Genomic DNA, 27,997 nt, shown 5'->3' with positions numbered 1-27,997 from the left:
GTCTATTGTGTCAGAGCACTTCACTTCCTGTCTTTGTCTGGGTTCCCTCCTGTGATTACCTGCCATGCCTCGATTGTTCCCACCTGTTTCTTGTCAGCTCCTGTATGTAAAGCCTGTTCCCCAGTGTTTGTCACCACTTTGTTTCCTCGTCAGGGTTCCAGTACTTTGCCTTGTTTGATTTTCAGTGAGTTTTGTTACAAAGCCTTTTTTTTATTCTGCCTTCAGCCTTATTTGATTTTTGGATACCTTCTCCCATTCCTGACTGCCTGCTAAGTTTATGAAACCTTTTAAGTCTCATGAAAGATTGTTTATTGAAACTTTTTTTATATCAAGTTTTCATTTGAGTATTCACCTGTTATCAGCATGAGGGATAACACTAAGTGCCTATATGGAAAAACAGATTATTTTTAAGGCTCAGAAGAGGTAATACAGAAGATACTAGAGGCAGAAAGTCTGCTTCATCATTCAGTCCTGGGATTCAGTGTGACGATCCAAAATGTTTCTCCTTGGCGAGGTTTGGTCGATATATCACCACTGTCAAAGAAGAGGATCTCACATGCCGCACATGATTGTAATCATCATTCATAGGCTTGTGTGGACTTATTGTGCAAATAGCAGTATTGGGCTCCTCCAGTCTGTCTTTATAGACTCAATGTTGGCATACAAGATGATATACTTCCTGGAAAGTGTTGCAGTTTGCATGTACTTGTACAAATGTGTCCCTTTTAGAAATGTTACTAAAAAAGAAACATTTGCCACTGGGGAACTGGTCCACAGGTTTGTGGAGCAATGAAGTCTTTGCTAGCTGTGGACCAGGTTATCTTGTAGCGTGAGAACCCTCCTGGAGACAAAGAGAGCAAGCTCAGGGCACACCTTCTGCAAGGGTGGATCAATACTTAATATGCTCCATGCACTCCTGATTAATGATGTTGCTGAGCAAACGGTTTACTGCAAGCTGATACAGAAATATATTTATATGTTTTTTGTGTCCATAGATTTGCTGTCAAGGTGTGACATTTCCTAATCCCTATATTTACACCCCCATTCTGCCATCTGCAACTTTATTTCTAGAGCTTTTAAATTTGAAGCACTCCTCTTGATCTCAAATGATTTGAAGGAGATGAGATTGAAGGGGGTGGTAGCAGGCAGCATGCAGAGTTGTACTGCGATCTCCATCCTTGTGAAAAATGTTGGTATGCAGCTCACCTGGGGATGGTTTTAAAATGTTAAGATCCAGTAAGTTAATTCCTCTTTGGCCATTCTCCAGAGAGAGTTCCACGCTTTTACTTGCAGAATTGAGATGATTGAAATCTTGGATCCTGTAAGTCACAAGTGTAGAAGAAAATTGTCTGAGCGCTATTCTAGGTCTCCTATTTATTTTCTCTTCACTGTGTTTTGCTTTCAGGACAGGGTACAAGCCAGGAATCCCAGTGACCATTGATGAAGATGAGTGCACTCAATGAATATTGAGCTCATGGGAGATCTGCATCAAGCACATCCCAATGACGCTAACAACAACCCCAACAATGATGCATCTCAGACGCAGAATTCGTGCCCACATTGAAGATAGAACCCCCGGCCCTAACACCTGGTAGGCTATTTACCTCTATTCCTTTTCTGTTTACTGTTCAAAAAGTTTTCAGAGCCCTCAATTTCTCAGACACAATTTATTATAATTTAATTTTAAATTTAAAAAAACTAGTGTTGTTGCTGGTTAGTCTACAGTTAATAAGCCATAATCACTGCTTTGTTTCACCCAACTGTGGTAATTTGCCTCCTGTTTGCTTTGATTATCCTTAAGTCTAGAACTTGTCTTTTGTAAAACTGTAGCGGTTGTGGGATCCCAGTCGTCCCACAATTCACACTGCATGTTGGGACAAAATCCAAGCATCTCTTTGTAGACCTGTGGTAAAACTGTGGAGAGGCCTAGATGAGGACAAAGATCAGAACATTCCATCTACTTTCATCAGCCCATTGTTCTCATTATCTGTTCCTACCTTCCCTCCATTTGCTGGCTCACTTCCTCTAAACATTACATCACCTCACCTCTCCTCATTCCTTTTCTCCTCCAATTTTGTCCAAATTCAAAACGTCTTTCGCCTGCCTCTCCTCATTTACATTTCAAAGTCTGCTGCGCTTGTTGCCATGAGCCTATTCTCATTTTATAAATCAAGTACTCTCAAGTGTCTCTGCTCCCGAGTAGAGCAGATATGCTAATATTCTAGAAACAATGATGCCCCGAAAGAGACCTACAGTATATGTCAGTTCAGTGGGATAGATCAGCAAATCAACTGGACCTGCAGGGATAGAGATGTGTTCTTTGAACTGCACTGAACTTGAACGGAGTGTATCTACTTAAATTATATCTCTGAACCAACTGAAACTGCTGATCCAATTAAAATTACTTTTCATCCACTTTGTAGCAGGACCACACTTGTTAATGTCATTGGTCCTTACGTGAGCAAGCATTATTTTACCAGACTGCATTGATCCCCAGTCTTATGAGTCTCCTATCTGAAAATCTTGACGGTATGAAGAGTTGAGTGGCATAAGCAGGGACAACAACCCCTAACTGGTGGGGGGTTTAACAACTTGCCAGTTTAACATAGCAACTCTCAGCACAGGTACAGACCAACGGAAGAAAAATACCTGAAACCTCCCAAGCCTATTGGATGAGCGGTGAAATGCAAGCAAGTCCAGCTGCCTATGTACACTTGTCATACTTCTGAAGATTCCATGAGCTGGGTCGCTTACAATCTTCACAGACATGTCTATCATGTTTCTCACAGGTTTTATAGCATGAAATCACCACAGCCAAACTTATCGGAAAAGGTAACACTTGGATATAAATCAATATGATAAGAACAACCCAAAACGATACAAAACTGTTTATCTTATGTGTACTTCAACTTTTGAATTTGGCCCATGTCTCAACCATCAACATAGAAGGGGGTTTAATGACCTACACTGCAGCTGCCTCCAGGTGGTGATCAAGAGGCTTTGTATTCAATGTCATCCATCTCTATATACAGTTTATGTTCCATAAGTGTTATGCCCCTTAGGGTTGTTTTCTAGTAGGATAAAACTGAGCCAGTATGTTACATTTGGTTATGGATGAAATTATCATCATCCTCTTGACAGAGCCAGGAATAATATGATCAAACAATTGCCAGAAAAATGACACAGAGCGTAGAACAGACTGAATAAACTATACATGTTTTTTAAAAAAGACTAAAGGAAAATGAAAACTCTGCCTGTTTCCTTCACCTGGGATGACAGAGGTCCTGCAGGTCGTTTATGGACTGATGGAATGGATGTGCCAGTCACTACTGATTAGTGAGTGCAATCCCGTATTTTTTACTGCTGCAGGCAACATGAACATGAGGCTTCCTGGACACAATCAGCAGCACAATATATTCACGCTCTTTAAGCCCATTGCTACAACTGCTCTTGTTGCCATTGGGAGGAACAATTGAAGTCCATTTAAAAGTACAGTTGAACTTTTCTATTTTAATTTGTCTGTTATGTATATCTCCTCCTGGCAGTTGAATAATGCAGGGGAGTTTCATTAGTAAAATTAATTATTCATTTTATTCATCTGTGTTTATAATGTAGAAGCCCTCTCAGCTTTTAGACCCACAAGCCCTTCTGTCCATGCAACATGTTGATCGCCAAGTGATCTGCTGCTGCGCTATCTGCTGTTGCCATGGTGACTCAGTAACTTTTGGCATTGTCTATAAAACGAGTGTGGTTTTTGTTACCTTTTCTCTCAAGGCAGTCAAGTCTTATTTCCCTCCAGTTAACCATTTATTACTCAGTGTGGCAAAGACTGAGACGTCCGGGAGACGCCTGAATGGAGGAACAACAGAAGCTGCAATTCAAAGCCATCATCTTTAATCTCCTCTTATTTTCTATACAAGCCATATGAAAACATGACCATGAGTCACCAGAGGTCACTGCATCCAGGTATATGTGCACAGACAAACCTGTAGAGCTCCACACTGATGTGTCAATGTGGATGGTGTGTGTGCTTCTCTGCTGTATTTTTCATGCCAAAAATGAATGAATTTCTAAAACTTTATTTTTCACTCAACCATGCAGTATACTCTGTATATCTTTTATAAATGTTCTGTTGTGCTGCACAGGGCAAACTATGGCCATGGCAGCGTGACATTAAAGTGCCCAAATTTAGCATTTTTATTTGCTCTTTCCTCCTGGTGTGTTATAGCTTTATCCATCTGTGGCAAACTCTATTCTTATTCCCTACCACAGAAAACAATGAACCTGCAAAATAGCCCAAAAATTCACTGAATCTATAATTAGATTCCCTGTATGTGCTTTCTTAAAATTTTCCAGACAGAATCTTGAGGAGGGTTCTTTTGTAAAAAAAAAAAAAATAGAAATATGACCTTGAAAACCTTTAATATCTTAAGTTGAGTGAGGTTTTGCCATGTTTTTAGCCACTTGTGTGTCAAAATCCATCTGCAAAATCAGCAGATTAGTATCGAGTGTCCGGTGATTACCATTTCAAAATCATCCATGCAGTACTGTGCTGAATGCCAGAACTGATATTTGAATTTTTATCTTCCTCCGTAATTGTTGCATTTATTGTTGCACTTCATCCACCATAGAGACAGTGAATGGACAAAAGTAAAAACTTTGCAGACACACTTCATTTTAAGTATAGTCAGATTTATCTGTAGTACCTTTACTGTGACATTTAAATTGAGTTTAAAGCTGTTTCAACTCAACATGTGGCAAGAGCCCATCAATGTAAAAAGTGTAAAACTGAGATATGAATGACACAAATTAAAAAGAGTGAATCCAATAAAATTAAAATAAACGCGGGCCGTGTGGCACCAGCTGGAGTTGAAATTGCTGTCTGCTTCTTTGTTTCTGCGATGTGAGAGGAAGAAGCCTCTGAGGTGACTCCTGGCCACCAGACTGCTGCTTGAACCCAGAGCAAAACGTCTCTTTTCTTCTCCTTCTTTTTTATTGGGGGAAAAACATTGTGTGTGTGTGTGTGTGGCTGAAGACACTTGTGGCCAAACAAACTTGTTGACTGGATGGACTCTGTGTCTACTTTCATCTATCAACATTTCCAGAAATCTTTTTTGAGCTGTTCATCTATTCACCTTCATGTGTATTGTGCAGTGTTGAATTTTGTGAGCTTTGTTCACGTGATTCATTCAATATTAATGCACTTTGAAAAAAAGGCGACCATCGCTCTGTAGCAGCGGCGGCTTGGAATCGTCAACATAAGTGACGTTGTCAATCATGTCAACTTGCTTATACTGTTATAAGACATGTCTGAATTCACACCCTTCCTTCTCTACTTCCGAATATAATGACAGTAAGTGAGCAGTAAATTGTGATTTCTGACACTTGCCTTCAATTTGCATAATTGCAGGTATAATGACGCAAATCTGCAAAGCATCTGTGCATCTTAAGAATGTATTGAATTGTGGTGCTGTTAGCAGAAAGTACATTGGATATCATACTGTTTGAATCCACTTTTTTTCCACAGAAAATATTTCAACGTGTTATAGTTGTGAGGACAATGTGTTACTGGTAACATTAAAGGCGGCTATAATGTTCCCAGATATGACATCCTCCTGCAAAACAATGTCAGAATGCACTGGCAGCAAAACATGTTAAATACCTTCCTCTGTAACCTGCTCCCATCCACTTTCACACTTTTGGAGGAGGCTGGCATGAGGAAATCATATTATTGTGGTGTTAATCGTTCCATCTATGCTGCCTCACATTTATTTTAGTACAGTTTTTAGTACAGCAGCCCGAGTGCCTACCAACCGCTCAGTTCCTTTCAAATCTAGGTCTGCAGAGGTGGCCTTCAAGGCAACAACAGCAATAGAAATTGTCTGAACTCGAATATGTAAGCCTGCGACTGAAAAATATCCTCAAAGCTGATTCGGAGTAAGATGCACTCTACTGTGTGGGCTCTTCTGTAGCGCTAAAGATGATCCGTGAGCAATCTTGAGGTCGTCCTGCGAGTCTTTGAAGTTTTTTTTAGTTTTACAGTCTGGATCATTAGGGCAAATTAGCCTTCATTTGTTCCCCCTCTCTCTGATCTGTGTGTTGCATCTCTCCCTTTCTCCCTCAGCCCTCGGAGATCTGCTCTTTTCATTGCCATGACTGTTTGATCGGAGCCTCCGAGCTCTGGTCTTTACACGGGGAGGGTCTGACCAAGAGAGAGGGAGAGAAAACTCATTGTTTTAAAATGTTATTGCACTGCCCATACCCCACTGATATTTGTGTTATCGCTCTTCTTGATTTATTTACTGTGTTGCTTTTATCACAGCAGCTCTTTTGAATTTAGGAGACCAGAGCCACATGCATCCGAAAATGCGGCGCTGTCTCATCCCCCCTGTCTTCCTGTCACTACAGACAAAACCTGGACAGCATATTAAACCCAGAGCTGTCCTGCAACACTGCACGTGTGGTGTTTATCAATGTACCGATGGCAGACCTTGTACCTGCCAGTGACATCCTTTCATGTCTGACCAGCCCCTATGGCACAATCAAAGTCAGTCAGGCACATGGATGGCTCCCGGGCCCAGCTTTTCAATTAATGCCATGTGGCCAGAAAGAGCCTTGCCTGAGTGACGGTTCCCTCTGAATCCTTGGCAGTTTATTTTTTACTTTTTCGGGAAAAATGCCAGTTGAAAAGTTTGAATCTCAGGAGGGGTAAACTTCTCAGTTTTGGCTTGGTTTGCTGCTTTGTGAGGATTAACTTTGAATCGGAGTATCAGAGGGGATTCAGTCACACAATCAAAGAAACAACTTCTGTATTACACATTAAAACATAAAAAAAAAATACATGCTGTATTGATTAGCAAATGTTTTGTAACAAATTTGCTTTATTAACAACAGAGTGGCCAAACAAGTATTCTTTCCATTGCTATTTGAGTAATCCTGCTGAAAGACACAATCAAACATACAAACTACAGAACATTTTGTTATAGGCTGGGACATGACTCAAGGATTAACCCATAACAATATTGAGCAGATTTGTATAAAAGTGCGGAACTAAGAATTATTTTTTACTTTCTTATGCAGTGGCAACATGGAGAGTTAGCCAGAGGTATGCTCTGAATGTTCCAGGCAGAGCAGGCAATTGTCGAGATTAGTCCACAGCAACAACCATTTTGTGACGAACCCCTTAAGTTCTATGCTTGATAATAACATCATAGGCAGAAGGTCTTGTTTCATAATTTCCATCTTTTTACGAAAAGCTTTGCAGCTTTAGAGGTTGAATGTCTCAATTCCTGCTGAGTTTATAATTTAATAGAATCAGCGGGATTGGGCGGGGTTGATTTCGTCAGATGTTGGGCTCCCAGATCCCTTTTGCCTGAGGGCCCAATTGTAACACTCCATTAGCATTCAGTTTGTCTTACCTGATGAACACAAGTCCACCGTTGACTTTCCTTTCACCTCTATTTTGTTCTATTCCAACTCCAGATGAAAATATTTGTCTCCTTTACCTCTAAATGCTCCATTATTTACGAGCTAGTTGCTAAATTTGTCTGTTTACTTTTGGTCGGTAGCGTACTGACTTAAGGCCTTTTATCCAGCTGTCTGATGCCAGGGTTTATGAGACTGAACCAAACCAGGGAAGCTGCAGACAAATAATAATAAAAAAAACAATCAAACTGATAAGCCTCATGCACTTTATGGAGCTGAGGTTCTGCAGCAGAAATGAAACAACTCTGATGAATTGGTACTTTGCAGCATCTTTTTTCACATTAAATATATGAATTGAATAATAAAATGCTGCTTTGAAAAATTACATCTCATCAAATGTATGGAAAAAAGGAGGATGACAGTGGCTCAGTCAGTGTTCTCCTCTGCCTGCTTGGTAGAACTGACTCAATGAACAAACCTTAATTAATGATGTCTTACATTTTTAAAGACTCAGCTCAGTACCACACCTGGCATCCCTCTTCCATTTTTCAGATTCAACTAATTCCTTGTAGCTCTGCAGAATGGAACAGGTGAACAATTTTTACAATTGCATCGGACATAGTATGAATCATTGTCTGTCAGAGAGGGATGAGTGCATCCGGGGAATTTCTCTCTACACTTTAATGCTTATGTCTGTACACATTACCTCACTTTTTATTGTATGTGAACAGCTGTCAGTAAGTTACAAGCCTGAGTGGATCCAGATAAATAAATAAACCCGACATGAAGTTAACCAGCTTGTCTGTCAGACCACCAGGAGCCTGTCGTCATCTGAGAAGCGTTTTGCTTTGAGCCTGAAATACCCTGATCTCAAATGGTTTCTCCCTCCATCGCTCTGCATGGGTGAAAACCTTCACAGACCCCGAAGACTGAAGCTGATGGTCAAAGGGCTTGAGGGGGAGATCTGAGCCGGAGACGATCATAGAAAGTTGCTTTTACTGACACATCTCTCTTCTCTTCATCTCTGTCTCTGACTCACTCCCTTTTATTTGTGCTTGCTGCTCCGTAGCCTCCTGGTGGCCAGGTGAGGTGAAAGCTTGATCAAGGTAGCAGATGGTGAAATGCAATTGTAACGCTCAATGCACAGTGCGCTGAAATGCTTCATGTGACTGTCACTAAATGTACTTTATGGCTTTTTGGTTGATGAGAGCAGATTTAAATCTTAAATGGTGAAAAGTTACAGCATTAAGATAATTGTATTATATTTTTTACCTGCTAAAAGGTTTTGGTCTGAAGTTTTTCCTCACTACGCTGAGGGTTATGGCCAGAGACTGTCACACCTTGTCAGTCCCATGATAAAAATTGTGATATGTGAATATGGACTCTATAAATATTAATTGAAGTAAGATAAATTAAGAATTAATGGTTAAACTTGGAGACCTAGACCCATACCGAGACTGTAGTCGGTTTATAATATTGATCAATATCTATCAATGTAGGCAGGTTCATAGAAGTCCTAGTGGTAAAAGCAATAACGGCAGAAACATACATTTAACCGCTCACAATTTTCTGACTGTCTTCTGGCTGAATTGCACCTAAGTGACCCTAAACCTTTTTTCAAATTTTTTATTTCTGTTTCATTTCAGTGCTTGTTTAGCCAATGAAGGGATAGATGGAAACTCATAAAGCTTGTAGACTTACAGGGCACATGAGTAAACTGCCCTGTCTTCCTGCCTGTTGCCTAGCTACCGCCTACATCCATCCTGAATGATTTTTATTCTATTTCTTATCTTTTTTCTCTCGCTCTCTCTTTTTTATTTGTTGCCTCGGCAGAGAGACTTGATTGAAGTTAATTATATTACATGTACATGTGTACATCACATGTCTTTTATTCTTCTCCTCCCTTTACAGTTTCTTTCCCTTTGTTCCCCTCCTTTTTTATTTTACACTCATTTGAGCATGAAGCATCACAGCCTGGAGAACATGATGGCATTGTGCATCAGCCTTTCTTTTTTAAATACTGCTGGTACACTGTGCATAAGGTTTATGATGTTGAACATCATACGTTGAGACAGTTTTCCTGCAGTGGAAATTTTAGAGAGAACCCAGCAGGGAAGAATGATTTCTCATGGATTCAAACACCACTCCAGCAGAAGGGGACACTTCAACAAGTGTTTTTTTTTCATGCATGCAGTGTTGCCCCCTATACAGGTGTCACTCTTTTTTAATATTGTTGTCCATCATAGACCCACATGTCACTCTTCTTCTGTCAGTTCCTTTAAAAAAAGTTATCTTACTTGTCAGATTTACTTATTTTTCCCGCAGCATTTTGTAATTTGGACGATCAGTCCTTGAAAGTGCGAGCACTGCAGAGAGCAGATATGAATGACATGAGCATGGTCAGGCAGAGCAGTACGCCTGCAGCCGTGTTGACTATGTAGAGTCTAAAACTGGGTCTGAGTGCCACAATTGTATATGGATTGTAAAATAAATGTCTCTTTAAACATTCAGCATGCTGTGCAATAAATATATTTAGCAAGTCCAAATATGTTTATGTGGTTCTCAGGCGGAACGGGGTGGACAGTGCGCGCTCATGGCTGAGGCTCGGTGGATGAAAACTGACGTCTGTGTTGGAGGGAAATGGAAGAAGTTCCCAGCTGGACTCACAGTAGGTTTATATGGAATAATTCTATTTCATCTTTACTGCATTGAATCATGATCGATGTTGGGTGATGCTTTTACTTGTTTTTTTTATTTTTATGGCAGCGATCACAAGCGCCTTTTAATACTATTGATGGTAGATTGGATGACTCATTCGCTTTTATTACTTTGCATGGAACCTTTCATGCAGCCTGTGTAGAACGAGTGGTGAAGCGATTGAAATTGGTGCAATCATTGTGTATCAAAATTTAGTTGCCATTTTAAAATGCTTGTGGTCGGGTTGAGGGTTAAGTTATTGGTAACTGTGGCTGAAAGCGCTTCATATCTTATTTCCTCTTGTGCTGTGGAATGAAAAGAGAACTTGTTGAACAGAGCTCAAGAGAGCATAATAAAGTTATTTTTCTCCATTAGAACTCCATCAGAACATTACAGAAAACACTTAAAGTGATGCTTTGATACTTAAGAGGTAGTTGTACATAAACGTGGGGAATGCTCACGTTTAAACATTTACTTGATGATAATAGATCGTAATCTGCAAGAGACGACGAGAGCAGGTTCTTGTTTCCTCCTATATGGATACTTAACCTTTGCTGTTCTCAGCAGGGTTTGTTGAATATGTTGATGAAATTAGCCGTCTCACATGCGTTGGGGCAGTGTTTGTGCTGGGTGAGTCAGGCCCAGCTCCGGGCAGATGGTGGTCGGAGCGTCGCATAACATTTGCTTGATATTCATCAGGAGAGCTGACCTCTGCCGTGATGTATTCAAACATCCAACAAACCTCATTCGGAGTTCATCCCTGCATAATGAACAGATGCATAAATTCACAAACAAGACAAAAAGCCACAGCGATCGGTTTCAGCTCCCTCTCTCGTGGTTTACTTTGGGTAAAAACAGGGACATTCTGCCAGAATTCACTTGAAATACTTATGTAGGTAGGTTTTGGCGCATAAACGCTGGTGCTGATTTTCTTATTCAAGGTCGATTATTTGAGGAATGTTCTGTCGTGGTGCAGGGCCAATCATTACAGTTCACTGTGTATTATTAAAGGAAACACACACACCCACAACCAACCCTGAAATTCTTTCTTAAGTAAAAACCTCAGCAGCTCAAATCTGGAAGAAAACACTTTTCACTTCTCACTGTGTTATCTGCATAAAACTTTAACACTCCATAGAAAAAGTACTTTGTGTAAATCTCAGGAACATGACGGTTGATTTGAATAATACTCAACTGCAATACTCATCATTTAATAACATTGTTGTCAGATTGATGAAATTATGGCAACACTGAGACTATGAATAAAATATCAATAATTAATATGAATTGTTTAATCTCATTTTTAATTATAACCTGCATTTGTACGTAAATTAAGTCAAAATTCCCAGATATGAACGTTGCCATCTTTCTTATTTGGAGCCAGAGTCTGGGCAGCAATCATGAGTTGGTCTCAGCTGTCAATCATGAAGTTTCACCCTGTTTTAATAGCATCAAATAACCAATTAAAAACCTACTTGACCTTAGAAATAAACATTTGAAAATATGTCAGTCAACACACTGTTTATACACACACACACACACACACACACACGACACACCTTGTACACTGTATGTATGTATATGATACCTGTGAGAATGTGTCACAGCACCATGTTCCCACTGCATCCGTGGATGTACCTGTGGTCTTTGGTGTGTGTGTGTGTGTGTGTGTTTGTGCTGGGGAGGGATATAACTCTATTTGCTTAAATCCAATTTTATGCCTGTTACAAGATGTTTTTAATCACCTATATGAGCGATTAGTCTAATAGTCTATGTGAAAATTGAAACACTGTATTTAGGTGTGTGTGTGTGAGGAGGGGGGGTGGCAGGGATGGTGGAGGGGGATCTAGGACAGGTGCTTTAAGAGACCCCTTTGACTCATAGTCTCTTCACTAATTAAGTTCAGCCTCTTTATGTGTGTGTGTGTGTGTGTGTGTGTGTGTCTGTCTGTCTACTTTATCCATGGGAAAGCTTTGCCTTTCCATTCCCTCGCCTTTTGATTATCCTTTTTTTTTTTCTTTTTTTTTTTACTCCTCTTCGAGGCCTTTTAGCCTACACAGGTTTGAGCCTATAGATCTCTGAAGCCTCCTATCATTATTATTTTAAAACATGGAAGTTTTATTGTTACATTTTCAAACAAATGCTTAACATTTCAATTTTTCCAGAAGGAAAGAGATTTTCTTGTAAGCATGCGGCAAAAAGAAACATTACAACTAAACCAGGGGTCGAAAGTGATTTTATAGTGAATATTTCTTGTTAAGAGTTCACTTTCTGTGTTTATGTTGTGGCTACATTTACTGTTGTGTCAACCTCGAGTCATCACATCAGCTGCTTTCACCTCAGGCTCATCCACACATTTTCAGCGAAAATGCTATAGAAAATGGAAAATGAAAAGCATGCACATCCAAGATATTTGAACTTTTGCTGCATCACTGTTCACCATGACCCATTACTCAGACATTCTGCAGACTGACCTCACTAATTGCTGAATGCTTATTTTAATTACTTGTTATAAATTTTGTGAGATTTTGCAGGAGCACACAGATTGCTAAAATACAGAGGTGGTTCAGTCTCAGGGTGCAAAAATAAGCCTGCATTCACCAGCTGGGAAGATGGACTTTAGCCCGAGTGGGTGTTGTTGGCTGCAATGAAAGAAGAAAGAAAAGTATTTTAAGGATGATATTTGTGTTGGTGAGTTTTTTTCTTTTCTCTTCTTCTGTTGTCACACAGCATTATGTTCACTTGTCTCCTTAATATTATGGGTTTTGTTTTGTTCATTTCAAAAGCCTTGAACGGGTGAGATGAGATTTGTCAACGTCCGTTGTGATTTGCTCGGCTATTTGTCACAAAGGCTTTCATTATCAGTGCTTGGCCTCATTGACTCTTTTTAATCAAATATCTGATTTAAGATTCACAACTATCAAGTCTCCAAGTTAAAGGTTATTAGCATTTAGATTTAAATTTGGATTTTAATGTGACACCCCGAAGTCACAATTAACAGATCTTGAGATTGTTTCTTTTGATATTTGAACATGGAAATGAATTAAACTGTCCCTAAACCATCCTCAGATGAAAAGATTGTTCAGCTTATTGAGTGAATGAATGATCTCAGTAACATTTAAGATGCAAATTCATTTTGAGGAGAAACATTGACAAAGAGTTCATCCCAATCCAAATTTACACGAGCAAGTCGAGTCGTGCCTGCCACCCACAAGCTATTTCTCACCTGCTGCCCACCTACATCAACAATAGTGAAGCAGAGCCTGGGATAAACACAAATACAAACAGACACAACAGAGTGCACATGGTGGCCACGCTCCTCGGATTAACCGTTATCCTCCCTGATGAAACCTGTTGTCTTAACCCAGGGGCGCTCTCTCTGCTTTCGACACAATGTGGACACCGTGCCGAAATAGTAGTAAGCTTTTCTGCCACTCACTCTGAGATAAAGCAATGGGTTTTTTGGGTTGTGGGCTTTATACGTTGTGTTGAAGGGGGGCTTCTCACCTCCAGGTCACGCTGCATAAGGTCTGAACAAAAAACATCCCCCCCAAAAAAAGCTACTGCAAGGCCAATATCTGTGGTGTACGTGTTGTGTTTTTCCAATTTGCTTTAGAATTGACTTGAGGGCACACATGTAAAACAAAGCAGAACAATTGGTCTGAGACAATTCAAGCGTTCACTTTGCTTTCCCATTTGCTTCCACAACACGATCCTGTAATCAGGGAGAGGGACGGAGAGATGGCAAGAAGAGAGGAGGGGATCGGGTTTCTCAGCTGCGCTGTACCCTAATCCTGGATTTGGAAGCGGGATGAGAAGAACGCAGGTAAGGACAAACACAAGTAATAACAGCACTGACATTGGATTGGTAGGTGGGGGTGAGCGGCTCCATAGGAGACGGGGGGGCCTCATAGGTTGAGAGAGGGGTGGTTAGTCGTAGATGGATGGGATATAAATACCAGCAGTAGACAAGGGCGGCAAAAAAGCTGAGGGTATGACAGACTGGCTTACCTGCATATCTAATAGAGACAGAGAGCTTCACGGAAGAGGCCCTAATGAGGGAAATCTCAGTATCTCAGAAAGACCTTTGAGCACATACAAGTAATAGTGACTTGAACTCGCAGCTCATCACTATTCATCTGCAGCGGAGGGTAAGAGTCATGCCAAAAACTGTGAATTATGTGGGCTGAAGTGCTGACATCTCTGTAAGATCAAAAACAAAGTAACCTATCGCAGTTTTCTACCCGCACAGTCCCAAGTAACTAAAGAGGACAACGACTCGAGGTGGTGCAAGGAGACAAGACAAGTCGAGAACAAGAGAAGGCCAAAGAAGACAAGACGAAACCTAAAGTAAGACGACAAGGTAACAGGACAAGACTTGAAAAGACAAAGGACAAGCGAAAGCAGTGATGGGAGGCAACTAAAGCGAGAGAAGACAAAGCAAGACAAGAAATCAGTCAATCAAGCTTCAGCTTACCATTGGGATCAGAGCAGAGAAGAATGGCGTGTCAGGCCTTCAGCACAGACTCTTTCACCACGCTGCCAGGAGATTCAGCTTTGCCGATCCTCATGCACCACGCCTCGACCAGTGACTGCCTGCCATCCACGTCCCACGCACACAGCATGGTTTCTGCAGGTGAGCTGAGCTTCTGAGGGTCTTCTGTCCTGTCGCCTTCTGTCCTGTCACATTCTCTCTTGGATTATTCTCATGAGTTTTACCTTTTTAACTTTTTTAACTCATCCTAAATGATTTGGGCCATAACCTAATCGTGTTTTCATGACGCTAGATCCCAGCTGCAGAAAGACAGGCCTTTAACAAGTTCACCATCCAAACTTGGGGAAACTTTAAGAAGAGAGCGTACTAGCATTGTGCCTATACAACAATGTCCAGATGAGGGCATTCTGAGAGATACACTTGTGAACTATTGATTATATCGGAAGTCTTTTGTTTGCCACAGGTGAGCCTTGTCTCTTGTACGGTTACAAGTTGCTCTTATAGATGTATAATTAACCAAATTGTGCTCAGCCGCCCCACTGATGCCTCCTTAACAAGGCACTGTTGTGTTCTCGGGTGACGGGGGAGGACGAATTGATGCATTTATTCAAATCTAATTCAAACTATGTAAATGCATGAAATCAGCTGGGTTGGCCCAGCTGTCTCTGCTCACTGGATAATTGCTTTGAGGACGTGTTATCATTATGACAAATTCTCCAAGTTCCTTTTTTTTTTTTCTCCAGAACAATGTGATGAAAACACCCGGGGAATTTTAGTGTCAGCTGATTGTTGTTGTTTAGAATTGACTGTGTTGCAGAACGTTAATCACACACTGACATCACTGTGCTTATTGTACTTTGTTATTGCCCTAGCATATATTTTTTTATCGTGTGCCTGTAACTATATAAACCAAATGCAGCCTACAATATGGCCAGGTAACACAAATAAAAGTTTTGGTAATGGAACAGATAAAATTCACAGTTATGACTGAATCCTCAGTAGTAAAGTGTTTTTTTTTTTTCTGACACAGCCCTCATGAAAACTCAGTCAGATCATAATACATGAAAAGAAAAGAGACAGTTTCTGTACACGAGCTCAGAGTGCATCTTCACCACACCAGTGTGAATGCGTGAATAATCATGTAATTAGCAGATGACAATGTTCAAGTAATATTTAAACCACTTAGCAGCTGAAGAGCACACAGCAGAGTCTTTGGAGACTTTAGAGTCATCCTCCGACTGGGGAATCGCAATAAATCCAACCCTTCCAAAAATCCAAAAACTCTAAATCATCTCAATGTTTATTTCGTCTTTTTTATTCCAAGAATTTCATTTTATTTACTAGTATTTCGTATTACTCATAAGTACATCTGCAAGTTTAAAGTTAGACTTTATTAAAATTGGACTGTCATAACATCTTCTCCCCCGTTCTGTCTGCATGAGCATGAGGGCAAAATGGTCATGATAAATTTCACAGTATTGATTTTAAAATGTAACGACTGATTGTGCTCCTAAGTGAAGATTACGGTTTTAATCTTTGACATATGTAAGTTATGTGTACACCACCACACTGTGCTTACACAATGCATATATATATATAAACCCACATATTTGCCATCATCATTTTCAGAATCAGGATCAGTTTTTTGTATTTGTACACATGTAAGGAATCTGACTCCAGTTACATTGCTCCCAGTGTACTTTTATAGAAATAGACATACAAACTGAATAAATTGGAATGGTACAATACTGCTTAAATTCTAGTCGGGCATAGTCCTGACTGTACTGTACATGTACAAAAAAGAAAGTAGAATATACAGTAGAAACAGTACAGTAGAACAGTACAAAAGGAAACGCTAATGACCAGCACCATAAAAGTAAAAAAAAATCACCATTACCATAACTTGTTCTGCATGTTGTCAACACCAGTTGTGCAAAGAAGCAACGTAGTGCAATGCAATAAATAAGTATGAGGAAATGGGATGGATATGTACATTGTTAGTGATACATTTCTTTATTTTTATATAGTTATATATATTTAATATATATATATATACACACACACACACACACACACACACACACACACTACTACGATTAAGCTGTCAACAATTAATGTTATTTAACAGAAAACACGCCCTAAAGATTATTAAAACTAAATACGCCAGTATACCCTGCTATCAGCTGAGAGTGGTGAAAACAAAAGTTTTCTCAGATCCTCGCTGACACGTCTCTGCAGCTCTTGTTTTCCTCCGTCTTTTGTTCTCCACTCACAATGGAACCTCATTTGTCCCCCATCAGTGTCATCTGGACTTTCACTGGGTCAGAGCTCCAAGCGCTCACACATGCATCTGTCTACCTCCTCTCTCGGCAACGCACTCGGCAACAGCCCTCCGAGCCTTCATTACCCAGTCACCCCCTGTCACTACAGCAACCAGCAGGCCACCTATGGCATGATGACAGGTGAGTAGTTGCTGCTGTTGAGGTATCTGTGACGGTGAAGATGACAAAGCTGTGATGAATTTGGCAGTGAAAGAATTAGTTGATTATATATAGAATTATATGTTCCTGTTTCAGCTTCTCTGTTTGTAAATCACCTTCCTGTAAAAGGGATTTTATCTTTTTTGTGTAATATATATATATTTGGGTTTCAGTTAAGCAGATTCAATCTGATCGTGTTACATTGGAAAAAAGACAGCTAAATCATTCGCAAATCATTGCCAAGGAATCTGAACTTGTCATGTGTAATCATTAGCAGCGCTGACATAAGTAATGACGCTGATAAAGACTCATGATAAAGGTAATGGTGTTGATCTGATGATTATATACTGATGAGGCCTGGTCAATGGACTAACTGTATGATAGCAATGATTATAATGTTTAGCAGCCAGTGAAATCAAGTCTGAAGTTGGAGGAGGCCTGACTTTCTTAATAATTCCATTTTACACATTATTTGACATGTGGGACAGACAGATGCAGGACAGACAGATGTAGTCACATGGACACAGATCACACTGAGGCGTCACATGTGAAGAGATCAATATGGTCAGACTGACGCTCGGGTAATCAATCCAATTTTTTTGAAGATATAACAGCCTCATAGCAATAATGGCAGTGACTGAGGTTTTGATGATGATTATTGACATTATGGACAAAGGTTATTATGGTATCTATGGTAACTCTCTCTCTCTGTCTCTAGCTCAGGAGATGCTCTCTGCCAGTATCTCTCAGACTTGCATCCTGCAGACATGTGGAGTCCCTCACCCTAACATGGTGAGCAGCACAAACCCACTGCAAGGTAATGAGCGGACACACACACACACACACACACACACACAAGTGCACACACATACACACTCTTCTAGTTCTTAGTGAGGACACTTATATGCATAATGTGTCCCCTAGCCCCTTACCCTAAATGTAATCATCACAACTAAATGCCCAACTGCTCTTACTCCTTACTCCTTGTCTGTGGTCTATCAAACTGTCTGTTATTGTATTTACTTATTCTTTTGATTTACCTCATTCTATGGTATGATTTGAACCAATCAATTGTGATTTTAATCATGGTCCCACATATGCCCAGGCCCCTTGTGACGCACATTCAGAGTGCTGCATTTTAACCCAATCTAATTCTAACCTTAACCCTGAAACCAGGTCTTAACCCTTTAACAGCCCCTTGGAAAGTGAGGACTGGCCAAAATATCCTCACTCTCCCGAAATGTCCTCACTCCGTACCGTCTATGCTCATGGTCCTCACACATGCACACATAAACACACTCATGCACGCACGCACACACAGACATATTTATTCTCTCCCCTGGCCTGCAGTTAAAACAGGTAAACTCAGCAGAGAATTATTTTATCCTTCATTTAATTTTAAATCTGCTACCAGTTAAAATCAATTTCAGACTTGATTACCTCGCCTAGCGCCAGAGATCTTTAGCGCAGTTGTTGAACATAACTGTCAAAGACGACTTGCCACTTCCTCCTGCAGAGAGTGCAAAACCCCAAATATAGAGGCAATAGTGTGAAATCGGTCTTGAAGAACGGTGTCGAGAGATTTCCTATCTGTGGTCTTTTTAAAAATGTTTTTGACACTGTTTATTCAATGAATCACATGTTCCTTATTCAAATTTAAAAGGGAGCTCCATCCATTCATTTTGAGATTATATTTGCGTTTCAATATTTCACACTGCTAATGTCATTACTGACTGCAGTAGGGGTTGATGTTTCACATTCAGTGAGGAGGAATGGAACAACTTTGAACATAGTGTGCTATGCAACAAAAATTTATTTAAAAGCTAGAATGGTCCCAACAGTCCTCTTATGAAAGCAACTTTAACCTCACTAGATCTAGATTTTTATTTGGAACTGCACAAAATTGCGCACGCTTATAAATATCAGTTCCCTAAATTTGCCAGATTTTTGTCAAGATCTGATTATTTTCTGAGAAATCAATGAAAATGTCAAAAAAATCCTGGATCTGCCCACTGATCCAGATCTGCAACATAATGTAATGGGTTCTTCCCTCACTCTGAGTCCTGTGGTCCAGTAGTTTTTGCGTAATCTTGGTTACAAACCAACCAACAACAAAGAGAAAAACATAACCCCCTTGTTGGAGGTAATCATTTATTTAGATGTAGCTTTCACCTCTCAGCAAGAAGGTTTCTGGTTTAAATCCCAGTTCAGTCTGAGTCTTTCTGTGTGGAGTTTGCACGTTTGCACGGGTTATTTTCTCCGGCTTCTTCCCATAGCCCAAAGCCTTGCAGATTGGGGTTTGGAGACTCTAAATTGACCATAAGTGTGAAAGGTGGTATAGATAATGGATGAATGGATATTTAATTTATGCACTATGCTTTAAATCTAAACTACAGTCAGCACTAAATTGTAAAATGGCAACATTCCTCTTTTTTGAAACCACTTTGAAGCAGTCATTTTGACTTTTATCTCCAAGGAAGCTGAACAACTAACATTCTCTTTGTTTCGTGTTTCTCCAAACTCATGACCCGAGATGACATTTTGTAGTGACAAACTAGGATGTGACACTAATGCAGGTTTTTTTTTAATTTTGTTCCAGACATGAAAGCAGACCAAAAGAAACACCCAAATGTATCTAACAAGTGTATTCTGTCAGATAGGATGTCACTGCAGACCTGTCCTGCATACTAATTCATCAAGAATAATAAGATTCAATGAATGCATAAATAACCTCTGAAGGTGTTAAAGTAGAAAAAAACGAATGTGACTTTAGTTAAAGAAAGTATATTTGAACTATTACAATTTCATATGATTGAACCAAGTGGAGCAAAATCAGGTCAGAATGAAAAAATTAAGTAAAGTGTAACCCTGGTGGCACAGATATTTGCAGATGTAATAAAAATTTCTATTTTAACAGTCAGCAGGGTTAAAAAGTAGGATTCAAACCACTCAAGCATCGACCCAGTGACATCAACCCTCTCCTGTAAATGGTCCAATAAAACTGTTTGGTCTGTGGTGTCAGACGGGATGAGGAAACACATTAGGATTTAAATTAAACAGGGGCCCAAGTTTACGACAAGCAAGACATAATTTGTCACTTCATTAATTTGCTGTGCTGTCAAGGGGCAGAATGATGGTGCGACAGATAAAACCAATGGTCAATGTGGGTGAGATCAACGTGTTTGGGACAAAGGGATGATGCTTAGCTCAAACGAGGGAAGTATTTAATATTAAAAGACTGACAAACCAACTGCAATAAAAAAGGGAATCCATGAGAGAACCTTGATGAAACTTGTTCAAACAGGTCAACAACAGCACTGGACAGAAGGATATGTGAGAGGAGGCAGAAACGGTTAAAGTTATCAAAAAGAACTATGTGATTAGAGATGAGGTCAGAGAACAAATTGCTTCTTTCATTTTTAAAGCTGCACTAATCTATTATTTCAAGATTAACAATAGATTAAATGACATGAAGTGGGATGTGAAAGGTGTTGCTTTTAGAGCCCACAGAGAATTATCAACTTCACGTGTACTCTCAGCTATATAGAGCTTATTTTAGCCTTTTTTACCACGTCAACCTTGGTCCTTGTTTTCATATATATATACACACAGAAAGGTACTGGTATAGAAAGAGAGAAAATGAACTGACAAACATGCAGTATGTATGTATAGTATGTATATAAAGATGGCCGACGCATCTACACTTTCTTCCAATATCCAGAAATGAAACTAAAATATCCGAGAAGCAAAGGTCGCCAGAGTCTGCACAGTAGCGAATGGGGGATGGACCCAAGGTAGTGAGGGCCAGTCTATACATGCTCGACCAATCACACGTCAGTCTCAGTTGTCAATCAGACACATGAACAGCACAGTGTGATATGAACTACTTAAAATGACAGAAACTGTCTTTGAGAAAATTTTATTTGATGTGACTTTTTAGTTTGGTCCATGTCCCATCCACCAACATGGAGGATACCTATACTACAGCTACAGTATGTGTGTCAGTTTGTTTTCGTTCTGTCTTTTCTGATGCTGCTCCACTCTTTGGTCTGTCCACATGTGTGGCAGCTGGATGGACCGCGTCCATGTGCACAAAGGCTTGTGAGCCTCTTTCACAAACCCTCTGGATCCACATGTGTTTTGAAAGACTGGCTGCCCGCTCTGTCTCACGGCGCACAAACAGCCTCTGTGTGCACTGCACCATAGCTGTATGTTCACTGTCCAAGGAACATCAGAGCAGAACAACAGTCTCTCTTCCTCATTGTGAGCAAAACACTGCGCTTCAGGGCGAAATCACATGTACCCAGGATTGACAGGAAGTTATGAGGCATCTGCCAAGCTCTGTGAAATATAGGCTTCAAATTATAATTGTAAGAAGTCACACACTATGCACTGTACCTGTATTTTACCTCCTAGTGTTAAAAAAGATTTCAATTTCTCACCTACACATTCAGTACAAGAGGAAGTCACTGATGCATGCAGTTCTGGGAGAATCTGCCACTTTGCTTTCGGGCTGCTGCATAGACTCGACTGAACAATTCAGCAGGTCGATGACAGCAGCCTTTTCTCTGTCCACTTTGGAAGCCCAACTGTTTTGTACAGAGGGGGGCAGAGACTGAGAGGGCTGTTATGGCATTTACTATTTCTGCAGCTTTATTCCTCCACAGCGTTAAAAAATTGCTAAAGCACTACTCTGCTAAACATTTAGCTGCTGCACAGCTGAAGCGTTTGTAGCCATGTCGTCACCTTGGGCTCAGTAGGAAAGACGCTGCTGTGTGAGGCAACGAGCTGTTGATGGATTGTTGCTGATGTGTTTTTGCTGAGCAGACAGAGAGATAAATCTTTGCCCCTAGGCAAAGTCGAAGCGAGGCTGAGATGAAACCTGTGTGAATGATAGTGGAGAGACTATCAAAGTATTCACTCTGAACTTTCTTTATATTTTATTTAACTTTGCAAAACAAGAGACAAGACAGAACAATATGAGGATGAAAAAATGTGTGTGTGTGTGTGTGTGTGTGTGTGTGTGTTCAGTATAATATGGTGTAAAATAATGAAGATAATATCAATACAAATCTTACAGGTCACCACTATGATGAAAATGTTATAACAACAATAATCTCAACAATCTTACAAAATGATAATAGTAAAAATGCATTAAAAAAGGTGCATTAATACTTATCCTTGTCTTGTCAATACCAATGTTATTTACTCACATTTATTATTTTAACAAAAACTAAATCATAAAAGCGGGATTAAATACAGGGTTGGTGTATAAGACCAACAGCTTTAGCGAGGTGTTGTCAGGTGATGCATGTATGTCACATTGTATGTTTGCATTGTGACCCCACAAACACAAGAGGGGAGTGTTGCCTTCTTTATCTCTGATCTCATGCTCTTTGTTTGCTGAAACTGGATCTGAGTGGAGCTGCTGTTTGCACACACAGTGTTGCCTGTTGCAGTAAAAATGACGTAGTGTCAAGTAAATATTTTCTGGTTAAAATCATCTCTGCACTGTGTGGAGTGTGATCCAATGAGGAAGCGTCAATATTACAAAAAACACAATTATCGCACCAACCATCTGTTCTGGCACTAATCCGTCTTTAAAGCTAAATAAAGAAAGAAAGTAATTATTAACAAGCTCCACTGCATCGTACTGAGCATCAACAGCCACCTGCAGAAATAATGAGGAATCAAGGTTTTAGCATGTTACATAAGTGTGATGAGCGCGTATCAGATGTTTATCTCTCCTGAAAACCGATCGTTTAAGACAAGCGTGATAAAGAAGCTCAGGTTTGCGTGGTGACCATAGACTGTATATAAAGGTGGTGACACTGTAGCCAAGGACAAGAAGCACCGCTAAACACAAGTTATTGAAACACACTTCTTTCAGACCATTCAATCTCTGCTCACTGTTTTTATCAGTGAATGGAGTCGACTGCAGATTTGAAGCTGCATGTACATTCAAAGTGACAGAATATAAAGAAGGCAGCACAGTGTTTACAGCTGAAGGTTCCCAGTTCGGCCGGGGTCTTTCTCTGTGGACTTTTGATGTTCTCTCCGTGTTTGCGTGGGTTTACTCCTGGTACTCTGGCTGCCTCCCACATTCCAAAAACATGCAGATTGGGGTTGAATTAATTGCAAACTCTGCCCATGAGTGGGAATGGATGTTTGTATGTTTGCCCTGTGATACACTGGCGATCTGACCAGGATGTGCTCCGCCTCTCGGCTGATGTCAGCAGGGGTTGGCTCCAGCAACCCCCGCTACCCTCAGCAGTATAGATGGATGGATGGAAAAGGAAAATATATCAACAACCAGAATGGCCCTCCGTAGACCCATAACTTGCATATTTGTATGATTGTGCGTGGTAATTGCAAAGGTATACATCCTTGTGATTTTTTTCTTGTAACCAAATGGTCAAAGCTTAAGAAGGGTTTGCAGTTCATAGCATACACAGAAGGGCACTTAAATCAAGATCCAGTCATTATTTTTTGGGAAATTTGTTAAAATTAGAAATTCCAGCATTGGTCCACCCAGGAGTTCTTTTGGCCCATGTTCCATTCTTCCTTGAGAAATCCGCTTGGTAGTTTTGCATAATCCTGCTACCAAACAAACAAATGGACAGGGGCGAGCACATATCCTCCTGGAGGATATAAAACAGGCTTGAACTTTTATTTCAGGAGGGGGGGGCGGAAGTTGTTTTGTTATGTTGTTGCATCTATTTAAAAAAATACACCACACCGACCTAACAAAGGGAAGTTTTTATTCCCATGCTTCAGAGAGTCTCACAGGGGCACGTCAAAACGCTTTCTGTGCTGCTGAGATAAAGGCTCTCAGTGTACTTGTGGGAATAGAGGCCATGCTGCTTCCAGTACCCTTCTGACAGTCTGAGGGTCCTCCCCTGTGTCTCCCACCGAATAATTTTCCTTTCTCAAGCTCTCCCTCTCTTTCTGCCCCTCTCCCCTTCTCCAGGGTCTCTTACTCCTTGCTTGTACAAGTTTCCAGATCACAGTCTGAGTAGCGGCTCTTGCGCATTAAGCCACGGTTTCTCTTCGCTGCCCTCGGCTATCCTCTCGACTGATGAGGTCCCTGGGGGCCTCACTGTCGGAGAGATGAAAACTGACGCCCAGAGGAAGAGCATGCGGGACCAGGAAGATACCCCTGCCATGGACTCCCCGCAGATACGAGAGCTGGAGATGTTTGCCAATGACTTCAAGATACGGAGGATCAAACTGGGTATGACTCCTGGGCAGCTTGAAACCATGTTTGACTGCAACAATTAGATGTCTCACCACATGCGTCTGTGTTTGCACCCACCTATAGCTGCTTGTCGACCCAATGCATACAATAGTTTTTCCTTTTTTTCCCATTTTGACCTCCAGGCTATACCCAGACTAATGTAGGCGAGGCGCTCGCTGCTGTGCACGGCTCAGAGTTCAGCCAGACCACGATCTGCCGCTTTGAAAATTTGCAGCTGAGCTTTAAGAACGCCTGCAAACTCAAGGCCATCCTGGCAAAATGGCTGAATGAAGCGGAGCTGGCTGGTGGTGAGTCACACATGTAGACGCTCTCACGCTCCATCAGGGAAAGTATTTATTTAAATGTAACCTTTAGCTCTCTGGTCTCTATAGGCAAAACAATTGCTTTTGATTACTCTGAAAGGATCTGTAAGAAAAACCTTTCCTTGCATGATTATTAAGATTTATGAGCGGTTTGTTCTTCATGTAAGTCAGCTGTTCATCTTCTTGCCCTATGACTCTTTTAAGATGAACTAATATCTATCATTAAACTCTAAGCAGTGGCGGATCTTGGATTTTTCTAAATCGAGGGGCCACAATTTACAGAGGGGCAAATTATATCCAATGCCCATGAACAATTCCTGATTCAGTTAGGTGCACATTTAAGTCATTTCTTGTATATATAAGCTCTATAGCATTGATTCAAAGGGGGATGCAGTTTGTTCACGTGAATGTTAGGAATTCTGTCTTCAGGTTTCAGGGGGTCATTCTCAAACACCACTGAAGGTTAAGAGGGCATTTCTTTTTGTCACAGTGGGTCATAATGGTTTACAGACAGGGGCACTTCAGGGGCCAATCAGATTTTAGAATTTCACAAAGAAAAAGCAAATGTATGGAAAACTTTTACAAGTGTACATCACGTTTTATAGTGGAAGTTGTCACACGTCTCGTAGAGCAGGGTCACATGACAGAGCATCTGAGATTGATATCTGGTTTAAAGGTCACAGGGAACTCACAGTTAGTCTTTTGTTACAGCCGGACAGATGATTGGAGAGAAATTAGAAAGGCCCAGAGCGTTAGATTAGATTAAGTCAATAACAGTCAGTTAATCACTTGTATCTTTTTTCCCATCCTCACTCACAGCTACAATGAAGTAACAACATATTTCCTTCCTTGCAGCCTTGTACAACGATAAAATAGGGATGAATGAGCGAAAGAGAAAACGGAGAACTACTATCAGGTATCTAATGTAAGGACCAAACATACAGAGCATATATATGTAGATTTCTACATGTTTATTCTCAGTGTTCTGCTGTCCCTCCACACCACAGCCTGGGAGCTAAGGAGGCTCTGGAGCACAGCTTCGTGGAGAAGAGTAAACCGTCCTCTCAGGAAATAGCACGGATCGCCAAAGGCCTCCACCTGGAGAAGGAGGTGGTCCGGGTCTGGTTCTGCAACCGACGCCAGCGAGAGAAACGGGTGAAGACGAGCCTGAACCTCAGCTCCTGTTTGTCCAAGATCAGCCCAAACTGCATCTCACAGATGAGTAAAGCACAGAGGCCGATGACGTAGTTTGATGTTCGGATGGAGAGCGAGTGTTCCACTGACGGTCGGTGTCTGACAATCCAGCGTGAAGAGGGTGAAGGTTAATAAACAGCAAACAGAGAGGTCTAATAATAAAAACTGCACAGTAAACAGCTGCTGACACTTGAAACGGATTCGCTGATTTGACATTCAGATGAAAAATGATCCCCTGCAACAGTGAGGCTGACAAAATAAATAAAACGCTTCAGCACAACTTTGCTATAAATCCACAAATCAACATCAGCAGCAAATGTCTGTTGAGTTTGTAAAGACTTTCTTTATCACAGTTACTTTCATGTCATTTAAAGTTGTTTTCCTTCTTTATTACGAGAACAGAATTTTTTTCCTAGGCGTTGCTTTACCTCCGTATTACAACGGAGTAGCAGGGTCACTTAGAGGACAAACTACTATTCAAATTTCTCGTAAAAATCGTAAAATTACAAGAACGTAATTTTTGGCAATGTCATTTAACAAGGGGAATATCAGAGGATCTCTCAAGAAGAGTCTGGTTCAAGTTTGGGATTTTCTCCTTGCTGCTTAATTTCTAGAAAATATAGTTTTTTCTTCTTTAAATATCCAGTTTTTCGAATTAAATTACGACTTTTTTTCATAATATTACAACTTTACTCTTGTGATAAAATGAATTTGTAACTTTATTTTTAATTGAATGTCTTTCCTTTAAATATTATGGCTTTTCTCATTAAATTATGACTTCATTCTTGTAATATTATGACCGTAATTTCCAGGCTAATTTCTTTTCTTGACCATTGCCTCAACACCCTGTCGTATCTTCCTTCTTTATTACTAGAATAGTCATTCTTCTTCCTCCATATTAAGTTGAAGCTGTGAAGAAAAGACATTTATTCAATAAGGTAATTTGAGCTGCAGCTTCCAGTCGTGACTTTCAAACAAACCTTGACTGTGCCTTGTTTGTAATATTTATACTGAAACTACTGTATATCAACCACAGACACCAAATAATAATTAATTGGCATCAGGTTGCAGATCGATCAATTTCTCTGATCGATCAGCCCTGTGCCTTTTCTGAAAAACAGACGTCAGAAATCCTGTGCTTGAACTTTACAGAAGTAAAAACGTATTGATGATGATTTCTATATTTGTGCTGTAGTTGTTTGTTTGTATATTTGTGATTACAGCCGACGTCTCTGTCTTTTTTAATTATCTGTCAGTGTCTTATGATAAATGTTTGACGATTTATTTAAAATGAATGTAGCCATAGTCAAAAAAGTAATATATGTAAACTTTCACAACAACCTATTTATTTGAGATCTAATATATCATGTTGATCCACTTACAACCTCTTTGATTTATGCTCTGAAGTCAAGACTGTGGTGAAACTTTTTGACATTTTTTTTTGTCTCTCCATTTCCCTGCTGTGAGATAGATTCAATATTCTGCTCTTTTTGTTCTCACTTCCATGACGGAGTGTCACACAGAGAGGAGCGGCAGCCTGTCACCACTCCAGCCTGGTTGGGATGACTAATGTGAAACTTTTCAGACTCAGGAAGCATTGATCGATGTCTGGAAGAGCTAAAGAATGAAAATATACATCATGTAAGAAATGTCAGGTGGATATTAAGGGACTTTAATTCACCTCTATTGAAAATATAAATGAGCCCAAAGACGTCCCTGGTTAAAATTTGCACTTGTATGAAGTTTGATTGTCTCTCGGCTCCAAGACACTGAAAGCTAAATCAGCTTAATTCCTCTCTGCAAATCAATAAACTCAGTTTTATGATGAACCACACGTGCCAACTCTCATTTGTAATGATGTTGTTATATTACAGTATGAATGCATACATGAGTAGAGGGAGAGCGTACCGTATGAGCTGTACAATTCATGGGGGTGTCACTGGGGATTCATGAATAAAGTCAGACGACACCTCAATTCAGAAACAAGCAGTTTCGCTGTGTGATTAATACGTCACCGTCTAACCGGAGTGTTGTCAGGGGAAATAAATGCAGCGGGGGCATCGATTGCTGCCACATGTCTGAGGCTGCAGAGGAAAGTTATATTACAGTGTGCTGACGAAGAGGATGGAGACACAGAGCTTTAATA

The 27,997-nt window shown here is 40.4% G+C and overlaps 1 protein-coding gene across 8 annotated transcripts; it reads left to right on the top strand.

The window, feature by feature from the left end:
- Positions 1 to 41: 41 nt before the first annotated feature.
- On the top strand, positions 42 to 27,680 carry pou1f1 (POU class 1 homeobox 1). Of its 8 annotated transcripts, XM_020089635.2 has the most exons (14): positions 91 to 184; positions 1,268 to 1,321; positions 1,406 to 1,591; positions 9,992 to 10,093; positions 12,648 to 12,813; positions 13,848 to 13,948; positions 14,375 to 14,758; positions 16,918 to 17,079; positions 17,816 to 17,914; positions 24,068 to 24,331; positions 24,478 to 24,642; positions 25,513 to 25,582; positions 25,665 to 25,875; positions 27,352 to 27,680. In XM_020089635.2, the coding sequence occupies exons 7-14, from the start codon at positions 14,623 to 14,625 to the stop codon at positions 27,415 to 27,417; spliced, it is 1,173 nt and encodes a 390-aa protein (XP_019945194.1). In that variant the 5' UTR covers positions 91 to 184; positions 1,268 to 1,321; positions 1,406 to 1,591; positions 9,992 to 10,093; positions 12,648 to 12,813; positions 13,848 to 13,948; positions 14,375 to 14,622; the 3' UTR covers positions 27,418 to 27,680. The 8 variants fall into 8 exon arrangements, with proteins under 8 accessions (XP_019945199.1, XP_019945192.1, XP_019945197.1 ...); XM_020089640.2 differs by lacking the exon at positions 1,268 to 1,321 and having other exon boundaries at positions 42 to 184; positions 25,513 to 25,573; XM_020089633.2 differs by lacking the exon at positions 1,268 to 1,321 and having other exon boundaries at positions 42 to 184.
- The last annotated feature ends 317 nt before the right edge of the window (positions 27,681 to 27,997 follow it).

Source organism: Paralichthys olivaceus, chromosome 10, assembly GCF_024713975.1.
Source record: "Paralichthys olivaceus isolate ysfri-2021 chromosome 10, ASM2471397v2, whole genome shotgun sequence".
Classification (NCBI taxonomy): Eukaryota; Metazoa; Chordata; class Actinopteri; order Pleuronectiformes; family Paralichthyidae; genus Paralichthys; species Paralichthys olivaceus.
Note: the sequence above shows the minus strand (reverse complement) of the source record. Positions and strands in the feature narration are given on the sequence as shown.